The sequence below is a fragment of the Amblyomma mixtum genome, chromosome 4 (genome assembly GCF_055824585.1).
Source record: "Amblyomma mixtum isolate Tamu chromosome 4, ASM5582458v1, whole genome shotgun sequence".
Taxonomy (NCBI): domain Eukaryota; kingdom Metazoa; phylum Arthropoda; class Arachnida; order Ixodida; family Ixodidae; genus Amblyomma; species Amblyomma mixtum.
This window is the reverse complement of record NC_143015.1, coordinates 141,190,650-141,203,590: the sequence shown is the minus strand read 5'-3', so window position 1 is coordinate 141,203,590 and position 12,941 is coordinate 141,190,650. Positions and strand designations below refer to the sequence as shown.

At 46.7% G+C, this 12,941-nt stretch overlaps 1 protein-coding gene across 1 annotated transcript; it reads right to left on the bottom strand.

Moving 5' to 3' along the window:
* Positions 1-518: 518 nt before the first annotated feature.
* Positions 519-12,099, bottom strand: LOC149348484 (uncharacterized). Its single transcript, XM_089585838.1, has 7 exons — positions 11,880-12,099; positions 9,773-9,932; positions 6,898-7,025; positions 5,781-5,907; positions 3,911-4,090; positions 2,635-2,763; positions 519-1,325 (listed from the first exon to the last, which is right to left on the bottom strand). The coding sequence occupies exons 1-7, from the start codon at positions 12,086-12,088 to the stop codon at positions 1,131-1,133; spliced, it is 1,128 nt and encodes a 375-aa protein (XP_089441964.1). The 5' UTR covers positions 12,089-12,099; the 3' UTR covers positions 519-1,130.
* Positions 12,100-12,941: the final 842 nt, after the last annotated feature.

Sequence of the window (12,941 nt, the reverse complement as noted above, 5' to 3'; positions counted from 1 at the left end):
TAGTCGTTCCTTCGCTCGGCGCGGCGGCTACCACGTGACGGCCTCCTCGGCCCGCCGCGTGAGGGCGCTCGCTAGGAGAGGATAAACGGGGCGCCGCAGGCGCGCTCCGCTTAGTCATGTCTGAGGAGTTGTACAAGGAGTCGCTGGAGCGACGTGCTGCGCGCAAACGCCGGCACCGTGCCGAGGAGACAGATGAAGAAAGGCAAGAGCGGTTGGCTAAGCAACGCTTTTAAGCAACGCGCCTATGCCGCAGAATGGGGAGCCCGGCGGCGTTCTACAAGTAATTACAAGTGTTCAGACCAACAGTCACTACTTTACGGACCACCAAAGCATGTTCATTGGAATAAACAAACAGTAGAAACCATGTTGTGTCCAGAGTAAATCCTTTAGTTGCACAAAAGGCGAAGCCATGCCAAACCACCAGCAGAGCCAAGCGCAGACAGGGAGCTATTGCTTTCGCAATCTCTCAGGCTTAACCAGAGCTAAGCCACAGCTAATTTTGTTATCATACGTGCGGTAAAACATTTGTTTCGTTAAGCTTAGACAGTACGAACATCAGTCACTACATGATGTGCTCAGTCAAGGACCTATGCTACTGACCGTGTCGTTCACACCAATTAAGGTTGGCACTGAGTAATGGTATAAATACACCTTTGTTCATTCCTTATTCACCTCGAACAGCACAAAACTGGAGCCGTCTTTCTCTCTACATTGTTGCCAACTGTGATACGACCTGATTTCAAATTATTTCAACATGAAAAAAAAACTTGCTCTGAAGCCATGTGTGATCACTGCTGGCCGCACAATGAGAATGGAAATGTGAGCAAACAAAATGTTAAACGTATACAAGTTAAAATGTAAATAATTATTCCCCGATGTAATGCCAGCTGGCCTCGCGCTGTGCTTAAACTACGAAACATTTCAGAGCTTTTTTACACTCGCTTTCAGCTACTGTCTGAAAGTTCTGGACCGTTATGCAATAGTAAAGAAATAAACGAATAAATAAATAATAGACTTGCACGATAGAATATTAGAAAAAAAGCAAGAGAAAAGCGGATAGGTTCGAGGTCTAACGCGGACACGTTTTCTTCTTCTTTCAGTCCAGCAATAAAAACAATCGAATATTCTTTTCAATCGGGTGATTCCGCCATCCCCGTGTCGTTTGTCAGCAGGAGCTCCTTGAAGCGGTCCGTGAGCCAGCGCACTCCGGCCACGCGGTCGAAAGGCCCGTACGCGTTGCCAGGGCACTCGTCGTGCACGTCTTCGAAGTCGACGTCGAAGAGCGCGAAGCTCATGAGGGGGCTCGCGTGGTGAGCCAGCACAGCCTGCGAACAAGCGCGTACGTAGATCAGAGCGCAAGGCAACGAGAAAAACGAAGTCGAGCCAGTTCGAGAACAACTTTTAAAGCGAAAGCTTTTAATGGCTCATACGTCCTTTAACAAAGCATGTAAAACGCGTTTAACTCGGGAACTAAGAAAGATCGAAGAAAATCAATGGTTGCTTCAGAGAGAGCATGAAAAAATGAACCTAGAAGCCAAGTTTGATGACTGCAGATTAATTAATTAATTATAGGAAAAAATGTCGATATTGCGTCGAAATAGCGTGGACGTCGACATAGCCCCGGGACTGTTTGACGTCACATCTACCGTAAGTCGTCACGGCATAGTTAAAATAGTCAAAGAATGGTCGAAATAACGTCGGATTTGTGTCAAATTAGATGGAAAAATGTGTAATTAAGCGTAATTAACACTTAAGATCCCCGAAAGGTGTATCATGTGTGTATCGATATAGCCACGGGAACGGTGTGACGTCACATCCACCGTATGTCGTCACGGCATAGTGTCCTAAGCTTTCGCCTCTCAACACTTTAGTTGCCAAAGTGTCCTCGCAATTTTCCCCTGTTTTCACTAACAGCCACACAAGCCGGCTTCGGCAAACTCAGTCCTCTTCAGCGTTCTTCCCCACCTTCCTGAGCTAAGGACCTTTGCTCAGCTCTCCCCATCGGTAGCCGCGGCGCGCTTGCTCCAAAGAGCCAGTGAAAAAAAAAGAAATGAGCTCCCTAAAGTCTGAATGCTGTATGGGAAATTAAGGAGCAGAATTTTTTCTGTTTAATGTGAAATAATTATATGGCTCACCGGCAGTGAAACCCGACGGCGTTGATTAGCAGGAAACCGCTTGAAAACCTCTGTGACGTCACCGTCGTTTCGCATGACGTCAGCAGTAGACTATAAGTAATGACGTCTACAGTAGACAAAAAATTTCTTCCGAAGACGTGGGGTACTGAACAAGAACCTTCAGACTGCGAGGCGAGCACACAATTTATAGGCCACAAAACCGCGTTGTTTCTTGGCGGATAAAGGTTAACCTAGTGTATACGTTTCCTTATGACTGTATGCTAATAACTAGGCATGTCACTGGGAAGGAAGGCATCTTTAATGATCGATGCTCGCAAAAGAGCTTACGATAAGAGACATGATTGGCCAGTGCAACTGCTGTGGCCAATCATGATGTGTGCCGGTATATTATGAACGGAATTCCAGATCCTTGTGCCTTTGACGACATAATCGCTGCAATGAAAATACTGCCACATGCACTCCATCTCAATGTCCTGCAGCCTGTATGCGCTGCACGTACCTTCTTCGTTATAGTCTGCAGGCTGTCGAAGGTGAAGGTGAGGCTCGTCTTCTTGTTGAACGTGTAATTAACAAAATGGCCTTCCTCAACGGCCGTAAGATTGTATCGGTAGTCAGGATGGCTGCAGACCTGTAGAAAAAGGTGCGGAGGTAAATTGACGCAGTCCTCGTAGAGAAAGCATGTGCATCCTGATTGCGTATGCGCTGAGAAATAACAGCATGCCTTCCTGTGAATCGCAACTGAAGTATGGTGGTATAAGGGCAGCTGAACTGGAAGGAACAATCGCAAGAAATACAAAACCTCCTCTACAGAGTCAACAATAGGGTTCTTGTGTTTCTTCGTGCATGTTAACTTATCAGATAGCTTAGCTTGTAAAATCACAAATAATTTTCGTGTTAACAAGCTAACCTTTAGGAAGAAGCACAAAACCCAGTTTGTTGACTGTGCAGAAGGCGTTGTATATTCCTTGTCACTGTCATGCGGTAAAGTCTGCATATGCCAAACCGGGAGGTGCTTAAGTGAAAGGCTATGCAAGCATAAGAAAAACCCCAAAAAATGGCAAAGGAAACCTTGCAGAGTAAGGTGAGGATCACGAGCCAGGCGCACGAAGTCCCATTTTCAGTCATTGCAAGTCACTAGCAGTATTAGAAAGCATCTAACACAAAGACCATGGAAGCTACACAAATAGGAAACTGAAAAGACAATTATGCGAGCACTCTCTCGGTACTGTTGTCGAAGACAGAGGTGGCTTTTCTTGATGGCGCGAGCAAAAGTTTGAAGGTGTGATAGAGAGGGAGGTGCTGTGTGACGGCATTGTGGAAAGTTATGTTCATGCTATCGCTGTATATAAACCCGTATTTGCATTAAATAAAAAAAAATTGCTGCGGCTTAGCTCAGCTAAGCCGGGATATACGTCGCAAAAGACACGTTAGGCACTGAGCATAATATGCTCGGTGGCAAATGGCAACCGGTTGCCATGGTTACGGCGCATGCGGAGTACCACAACCGCCCGAAATGCGCCGCTGACTAGCCCCAGTGTAGCTTTCGCTACAACAAAATAAGTCCAAAGTTAGCGGCAGTGATGTCCTCTTCGTTTCGTTCTTGTGTTACCAGGTCTACGTCTGTCGTTATGGTGGCATATGTTCACGACAGAGGACGTTACCGACGCGCGCAGTGTAGCACCAGTGAACTAGTGCGAACGGCGGCGAATAATTAGCATTGCTTAAAGTGCATGCTCAAACGGCTGAGTGAAAGGACCGCGCGAGCGAGAGTATACCTTGGCGTAGCTGCCCAGGGAGTCACTGATATTCATTTGGCAAGGGCTGCCCGGCGCAAAGTCCGAGTCCTGGTCGCCTTTCGTAGGTGTGTACCAGAAGCCCTTGAGCGAGAAGGACACCGACACCGGGATGGTCAGGTTCAGGTAGCCCCGCTCGGAGAGGAGCTCGACCGCGTCACGCTGCACAGTGCCGATGTATAAGCCGATTTTAGGATGGTTAAACAAAGTAGAAAAGAGAAAGGGGGAGTTGGAAGTCTCGAAGGGAGAGCTTGAACAAGCGAGCGAGAAAGGAAGACAAAAATTATAGATTCCCTTCAATTTATGCAAACGATACTGCACAACACATGAACGCGTCAGCGAAGGCGCCTTGTATGGAGAACAGAGGATGTTTATGGCTTGATGCTAATAGGTGATACTTGGCAGAAATGCATCCGCGTATAGCCATAATATGCAATGACATCCCACAGCACACGGGCGCATATGGCGTTTCGATAAAGGCGAAACGCAAGAGGCGCCCGTGTGCTGTGCGATGTCAGTGCACCTTAATGATCCCCAGGTGGTCGAAATTATTCCGGAGCCCTCCACACCGTGCCTATTTCTCTCTTTCTTCTTTCACTCCCACCTTCCTCCCTTCCCTTACGGCGTGGTTCAGGTGTCCTACGAGATATGTGCAACAGATACTGCGCCCTTTCCTTTCCTCAAAAACCAATTTATTTATTATTTATTATAGTCGATGCTGCTAGTGGTGAAAATTTCGACACGTAGACTTAATATTTGAAGCTTCTCCAGGTCTGTTGTTGGTAAAGCGCAATCAGGGCTCTGGAATAGTGAATTTCAGTGGTTACGAAACCAGGCTTTAGTGTGCGAATATTTTCTTTGCTTGTTTTGTTGTAATCAGGAGATAACTGGGATACTTGTGCGCTCAGGCACGACCGTTTCGTGAAGATTTATATTATCTTTTCAGACAATCTTTCTAGCAACCCATAGATGGACCAATAGCTTAGCCTTCATCTAATTATCGCCGAGGTTTTGGGGTTGAAATATTGGGAAGGTATTGCGAAAACATTCGCAGTAAGTGTCGGTAAACATGGTTGGAAGGTGGCGGCTTAAAAACGAGGTAGAGACCTTAACGCAGAATTTAGGCATTCAAAGTTGATGTAGATCAAACGTCCTTCGAATATGCACTAAAAAAAAGAAAATCAGGTTGATTATTATTTGTAGAGCAGTTGAAAATCTTACGAGTGTGGCGGCCGCCACCAGTGCTCTAGGACGCTGCTGGCGTATATGGATCCATCGTCACGCAGATTATTAAGATGGCAGTTTAAGTGGTTAATTTATTATTTTGTTAAACGGACTCTGAGGACTACGTCATCCAATTATTGATCTCAGTAAATATATATCCTGCGATAAATGCGGCAAAAACCACATTTATCGCTGACAGAACATGATTTCAAATTATTACCGCCAGTAAATTCCAACTCGCGTAATCCTTAGCGAAAAGGTCTGGTTGCCACTGTTTTTAAGTGAATGGCAGTGTAGCCTAATTTCTGGGATCTGCGCCCCAAAATCAGTGTCGACGTAACGCATTTCACTTGCGAAATCGGCCGTGGACGGCGGCATCTATATTTCGTTTTACAATTTTTCGTAACCTAAAAAAGCTCCGTTTTCGGTGAATGGTTCTTTTGCGATTAGAACGCGGTAACTTAACCATAGACTTAACCATAACTTAACTTCTGTTCCTCCTCAGTGTCGCTTTTAGAAGTGAGGCCTGTCGCGGATTTCGGTGTGGCTGTAACCAGACACACCGTCAAGCGTCCGTGACTGCGTAGAATTGAGAGAAAGCTTTGGGAACTTCGGTCTCCCCACTCACAATGGGATGCTCGTAGCGCGAGTACTTGTGGTCCCAGCTGGTAGGCCCCATGATTCGGCACGGGACGTCGGGGCCATGCGGCTCCCTAAGGTGGGTGTTCGCCACCAGCATGTCCACCTTGAAGTCCCTGCGGCACGAAAGGGCGAAGGCCGTTGATAGTCATTAAGCCATACTTGCGTGATTGATGAGTAGGCTGCACTCTATAGACGGCGCAAAAAGCGCTGGCTAGATGGTTCGACGACCGCACCTAGATCTGTTCAGACCGAACACGAAAGCACGTACATTTTTACGGCATGCTCAACGACCTCTAGTGTGCCATCTAGATGGCGCTTCTTGTAAGCTGTTGACAGGTGCTGCTTTGTAACGATAACTGCATGCAATTCTCTCCGGCTTTAAATAGAGTCGTCGTTGGTGTAAGCATCACCGCAGAGTGTCATAGCAAATGACTCTCGCGTTCTGTGGTTTACCAAATAAAATGGCACGTGATGGACCGGGACATGCCGAACGTAGCTGAGTGCATTCATATGCGTTGTACGAAGAGAATTCTGTCTCATTTTCCCTGGACAGGGGCGCAGTATGCATCGTTAATTTTTTCTTCGTCTATACTAAAGAAACAGTGGGAAAAAATACATTGTAACAGGCATAGAGGCGGAGCTAAAGGCTCGCTAAAATCTGGAAGCTTTTTTCTTCTCAGACCCATTCAATTTATCACATGATTGAATTCTGCAATAATTGTTAAAACAGGCATATAACTTATTGTTTAGTTTGCCATTTTACGTGCCAAAACAACCTGGTGGTTCGTGGAATGGCACCGGGTTAATTTGAACCACCTGAGCTTGTGTAACATATGCACTTATAGCACGGGCACTTTTGCGCTTCTATGCCTTTGCGATGCGGCCGCTGCAGCTCGGACAGAACACAGAAGCCTGAGTTCAAGAGCCAAACGTTGCAGCCCCTCATCATACCGGCGACTAAAGAATATCACCTGATAGCTGACAGCCAAACAGTGCACGACAGAGAAGAGACCAATCACGTCGCATTTTTACTATGTTCTGCGCTGTCACGTAGGTTAGCTAAGCTTGACGTTCTAATATGTCGACAGTGGCGAAGAGCTCACATGACAATGTCGTTGATGAGGTCAACCTGCGCCTTCGTCTGGTAAGGCGTCATCCTGACACCGAACACGATGCCACCCTGGAGGTTCTGGGCGTCGGCGTCTCTTGCCCGCTGCAACTGCCTCAGGATCTAGAGAAAAAATGTGCACCACACACACAATCATTCTCACCAAAACCTGCAACCACTGTGTTATTGCAAGGGACCACACTTTAAGAACCAGTATGCGCTTGGGCAGTGCGTTGTGGCATAAATGGAAATTAGACCAAGCAGCCCATGTAATCGTCCCAATATTGGAAATGGACGGTCTCACTGTGGTCCCTTGTAGGAGCGGCCTTTGCCAACACATTTCCAATACTCCAATACATTTGCCAATAAGTTTGTTCACGCATGTGGCCGCGGGTGCGCGGCCGTATCATTTTCTTTGTAACGTCAAATGCGAGCAGATTTCTGTGGCAAGATTACTGCCACCAGCAACTGCGTCTGCGGTGCTTGAGAATGTTGTAGCTGCCTTCCGTAGATTAGATCAAATTTTTATTCTGTCACCTTTAAATTGAGTGCTAGCGAGAGCGGCGGTGAATAAAGTCATCGATTGCCGAGCTCACTTCCCGCTGTCGGCGTCACCGAGTTGTTTCTGTTTGTGGGAACAATACCGCCCAATAAAGAGTTTTCTTTGAAAGCCATCAGCTGCCTTGCTGTTGCCGGACTACTGACAGAACCATGAGACAGCTATTCTCGAAAAATTAGAGTATTGTGGGGTTTTGACGTCTTGAAGCAACTCCGGCTATGAGGGACGCCTTAGTGGAGGGCTCCAGATTTTAACGCGCTGCAATCGTACAGTAAACGAGTGTTTTGGTGTAGTTAGCCACCATGACAATTGGGCCACCAGAAGAAGGATCGAACCCATCACCTCCGAAGAAGCAATACATTGCCAAAGCAACTGAGTCACAAGGGGGTTTAAGAGTGACTTTGCACGCATTTGCTTTTGCGACAGTAAGAGAGTTCTGTACGAATGGCAGCGGCTTAAGAGTAGACAAGATGTGAGCTAACATGACATTTTTTATTGCTCCAATTCGCACATAGCATTTATATGGCGTTAGTCAGAAAGCGGAGGCCGGCGAACAGGACAACCACTGACCTTGCATTTCAAGTCTTCTGTTCCAGTACTTCAATTTTATGCTTCTATATTGTACTATTTTAACCTGGGCACTGAAATTTCACTCCAATATTATAAAACTTCTTTTTCTTTATATAATTTAATATTGTAGTTTTACATTTTCATTACACCGATTGCTCCTCAGAAAACTTTCAGAGAACCTGGGTTAATTACCGGCGTTTTTGGAGTATTGCACCGCAACAAAAAAATCCAGTCTTCCGTCACCATCCCAACGACACCCACTGTATTTCATAGAATTCCCATCCACCAGGCAGAAGGGACAATACTGCTACAGCTGTTCTTTCGACGCACCTCTGGAAGGCCAGAGGTTTGAGAGTTTACTGTTGGTTTGTTGTCGGCGTTTACCGTTCACTACTTAATCTATTAAGTACTGGATTGAACAGTCCGTCGAAAAAATTCTCTGAGCGGGAGACGTGGTGGTGGCGTGGTGGGTCTCCATTCTTATCTTAGTATCATCATTGTCTGGGAACCTCTAGTACATCGCTTTTGAGAACTGGCGCATGAAACCATCACGCAATAATGGCGGCAGCAACTGCCTTCAGTTTTTGAAGGATCGAAAGCGGACAGACCTCAAGGCTTTCGGCGGCATTGTCCCTGCTCTTTATTTTTGTTCCGAGTTTGTGTACTTGTTTTAACTCACATACTGATGGACCCTAGTGTTTGGATGTGATACTGAAATTCAGAGGTCGACCTATACACGAGTAAACACGGTATCTTGGCTTTCAATAACGCCTATGGCACTGATGTCGTGTTGTAGATATTTAAGCGCGAATGTGCGATGCCTGTGAAGTCGCATGAAGTGATTCGGAAGTAACTTTAGACCAAGAAATATCAGAATACGCAAGGAAAGAGAATGTGGTTGTTCACATAACCTAAAATGGCCTGTATCAAACCAATCGGATGACAATAGTTATGAAACCGTCTTAACTGGAACAAAAATGTGTGCTCGACCCACCTCTATAGGATCCATTAGATCTTGCAGCCACTCTATCTGGTGAACCCTTGCTGAACTTTGGGGTCTCAGGAGGTCAACTCATTAGGGCACCTTGTTTAGGTGTAAGTATTTCTCAAACACACTCCATAGAGTTCAGTTTTTCTCGTTCAAGGCCCCTTCTAGTTTCCCTATTATTTTCTTCTATCTGCGTCCCGATTGCTAGGTAGCGCTGCTGACCGGAAATTGACGAACGAAATACCTAAAAACTAATAATAAGGCTTTCCGGATCTCTTTTCTTCCGTCATGTGGGCCTTACGTGACATTTCAGTAGACGTCATCTGGGCCTTACGTGACATTTCAGTAGACGTCATGTTTTACAGCATTGCCTGTTAGTAGCTCTTACCTCAGTTTTACTGGAAGCAAAGAGAATACAAAAAAGCAAGGGTGCGCTAAGGCCGAAAAAAAAAATCGCGTTACTCCCTCTTCACCATTCTTTGTTCTTTTTCGGGTTTTTTCCATGCGGCGACTGCATATGTCGCTTATGGCGCCTTCTAAAACATGCCATCGTCAGGAAACATTTTTGTAGTTTTTCTACTCTTACCCCACATGCGAGGCTCAGTGTTCAGCCCGGGTATTCACTGAAACGTCGACCATAACTACTGACATCTGCACACCATGGATCAAACGAGTTGCTCGCGTTACCGTACATGTGCTATCGTACTGAGGCAGGAAGGTAGGGCGAAGCCGGCAAGTGTTGAGTGTACTAACGTTGAAGAGATCCAGGGTGGCCTTGATGTTGTCCTCTGCGGAAGACTGCGATGTCTCGGCGTTTAGCACGCCGAAATGGAAAATCCCGTGTTCGTGGAATGGGGCAAGCGCTTCCGTTCCGTTCGCACCTGACAGCACAGCTTCGGCGACCTTAGCGTATCTGCACACGTGAATAATATGGGCAAGACGCACGGCACCATTCAGAAAAGCAGTGGGCGATGAGTAAGGGGTACCGTACAGAGGCTTCTATGTGGCTCATTTGTGCATAGATTTATCATCTCATTTATCTTAGCCACCCAATGGCCGTCGGACCTCGAAGTTCTGGGGAGTGTTCAGATGCACAAGGTACATGGTGCCACTAAGCACACGGTTGCATTAGGCACTAGGAGGAATTCTCAAGGGCAAGGTGCTCTGTTGGTTGGAAAAAAGAGCGTTACGTCTGTCTTGCGGACATTTGTGCGAATCGTGACTATTTCTGCCATTTTCGCACAATGGAATGGATCTTTCACACCGGAATGGATTTCAAGTAGATAATGGTTAACGTGGACCTGACCTGGTTTGCAAAGAAATCTCTGTGTACAGAGGTGAAACCCAGGACTAGAGCATTATCAGGGAGGCCGCCTTAAGGACCTGGCTGTCTACATTGGCTAGCAAGCAGACAGCGGAACTAAGCATCATTAAGAGACAGCTAGAGAAGCATGTAAAAAGAGAGTTCTGCCGGTTTTTACTTCTCAGTCATGGCGTTACAACCTTTTCCCAAAACCTTCATGCCCTAGTAGTACGTATTGTTGGGGCCACAAGGCATAGGACTTCATTCCTTGACCAAGCATACCATAATCACGGTGCCCTAAGCCGAAGACGGTAGCTTCTAATTCTTAATGGTCAGATCATATTGATGAGATGTATGGGGCGGCGGACTCGTCAAGTTGCCAAGTGGCAGTTTTTTTTCCGTAGCCCTCCATCTGTAGCACCGATGGAAATAAAGATTTGATTTGATTTCATTTGATTAGGAAGGGCAGCAACTGAATTTTCTTTTATGGTGTAGAACAATCTGAATAACAAATATTACTGCTATTGGCGCTAATCCTGCAGTACTACTGACTGCTGCAACCGCGACTGCGACTATAACTATGTCATTTGGGCTAAACTACTACTAGCACTACTACGAGCAAAACACTTTCATCACTTCTGCTACTACAGCAACTTGCCACCACTGCTGGCATCTCGACTACCAACAGTGTTACTGTTCGCTATTCGTACTGCTCCCAATGTATAGACCGCGATAAACTTCCGTTAGAAAGTAAGGCTTTAAGTCAACACGTGGTAAACTTTTGTTCTGCATGTGTTGTGCACTCCAACCTGTTCGCGGTATGTTTTGCTGTACTTCCTTGTTCTATGAACGAGCTTTCAACTTGCAACGGCCCTGTCGTGTAACGAGTATAATCGTCTCCGGGTGCGACTTTACAACTGATTTCAGTGAGGCCGATTAAGAGCATGTGACATCAAGTCCACGACGCATGTTCTATGCTGCAGGTCGATTCATAATAATAATTCAGGGGGCACTTTGACTCTCTAAAGTGCTGCAAGGCGAAAGCGTTTCCTGGCCACTGTTTGTTTTTATTTACTCTTTTATTTTTCATATTTTGCTTTTTATTTATTTTTTGCTCCTTTTCTTAATTTTACGGATTTTATTTTTATTTTCACATCTTATTTTTATTTTATTTTTATTTTTGTTTAATTTCTTCTTTTTATTTTTTATTTTCCTTTTCTTGCCTTTACTCCTTTCATTTTATTTATGAAGCCCATGCATTCACTAGATGCGCCTTTATTCATGCTGGAACCTTGAGCCTTTTAAGCAGTGACGCCGAAAGGCGGACGAATCTGCCGACGCGTCTGTCCACACGGCTGCCAACGCGTCTGGCGACACTCCTGCCGACGCGTCTGTCGACACTCCTGCCGACGCGTCTGTCGACACGGCTGCCGACGCGTCTGCCGACACTCCTGCCGACGCGTCTGTCGACACGGCTGCCGACGCGTCTGCTAACGACAGTATGAGGCATTAAAGGCTTTCGCCTTAATAAGCGCGTAATCAGAATAGTGAACTCACTCTATGTCGAAGGCGACGCCGAAGTCCGACCCCGCCCTCTCGCCGGCGCGCCGCATGAAGTTGGTGAGCCGTTCGCTGGGATCTGCGCCCAGCATGTCGCGTTCCTGATACCCGAGGGCCTCGTAGAAGATGATGGAGCAGTAGCCGATGGGGGGCAGCACGACCCAGTCGGAAAGGCTGTCGGCGCCCAGGGTGCACAGCACGGGCATCGGGTCGCAGATCACGTGGGCTGCAGGGGCGAAGAGGGAGATGAGCGCACATAGCGAATACGGGCGACAATACCAGACCACGTTGTTACGAATGAAAGCAAAACGGAGGGCAGAAACGAGCATGGAAATGTATGCAGAGTAGCCAGTCTGTGAGAGGTGCACAAGCCTGCTATAGCTAGCCATAGCGATTGCCTTGTAGAACCACAAGATCCTATTGGTTTGAACATCCGCCACATACGCTGAAAGTGCTGGACTTTATCACCAGTGCTATCAGATACCCACCGGCAGTTACAATGAGTACAAGCTTTCTCCTGACATGGTGCTCGGCTCTCTTTTGAATGAAATCTTTGGGAAAAGAGCCTTTAATGAAACCATTGCCTGGACAAGTCGGCGACTGTTTCACCGTCGAAAAGCTTGAGGCTATTTCTTGCGATAAACCCCGGTTTGTGTCCCTATCCGTTGTCCGGGTTCAGTGGTCATCGCGTTCGGCCGCTGGTCCCGAGGTCGTGGGGTCGAATGCCCTTCGCAGTGGAGGCAATGAAAAGGAGACAAACTTAAAAAAAAAAAAAACGCTCGTTTGCTGCGCGATGTAAGCCTTATAGAGCAAAGAACCCAATATTGTCTCAATTAATTCACAGCCCTCCCCCGGCGTCCTCATAGCCCATGTGTAGCTTCGGGACTTTACACCTCTTCATACCACATATCAGTTCTGGTATCGCTTATATGCCTCTTGGCACTTTGCAAAGTGACAGGATTCGATGGCGCAGGCTCTTTTCGAAGCCATTGACACATGTACGGCTCAACAATGGGCCGGGCCAACCTTGTACCAGTTTGAGGATCCCGTTGGGTAACC

Bases quoted from the DNA above. Each gene is read 5' to 3' on its own strand.
- LOC149348484 (XM_089585838.1), bottom strand. From the start codon at position 12,088: ATGCCCGTGCTGTGCACCCTGGGCGCCGACAGCCTTTCCGACTGGGTC. The intron at 7,026-9,772 runs GTTAGTACACTC...TTTTTTCTCTAG, and splicing joins CCACCCTGGATCTCTTCAAC to ATCCTGAGGCAGTTGCAGCG. The intron at 5,908-6,897 runs GTGAGCTCTTCG...TTCGTGCCGCAG, and splicing joins CTCATCAACGACATTGTCAT to GGACTTCAAGGTGGACATGC.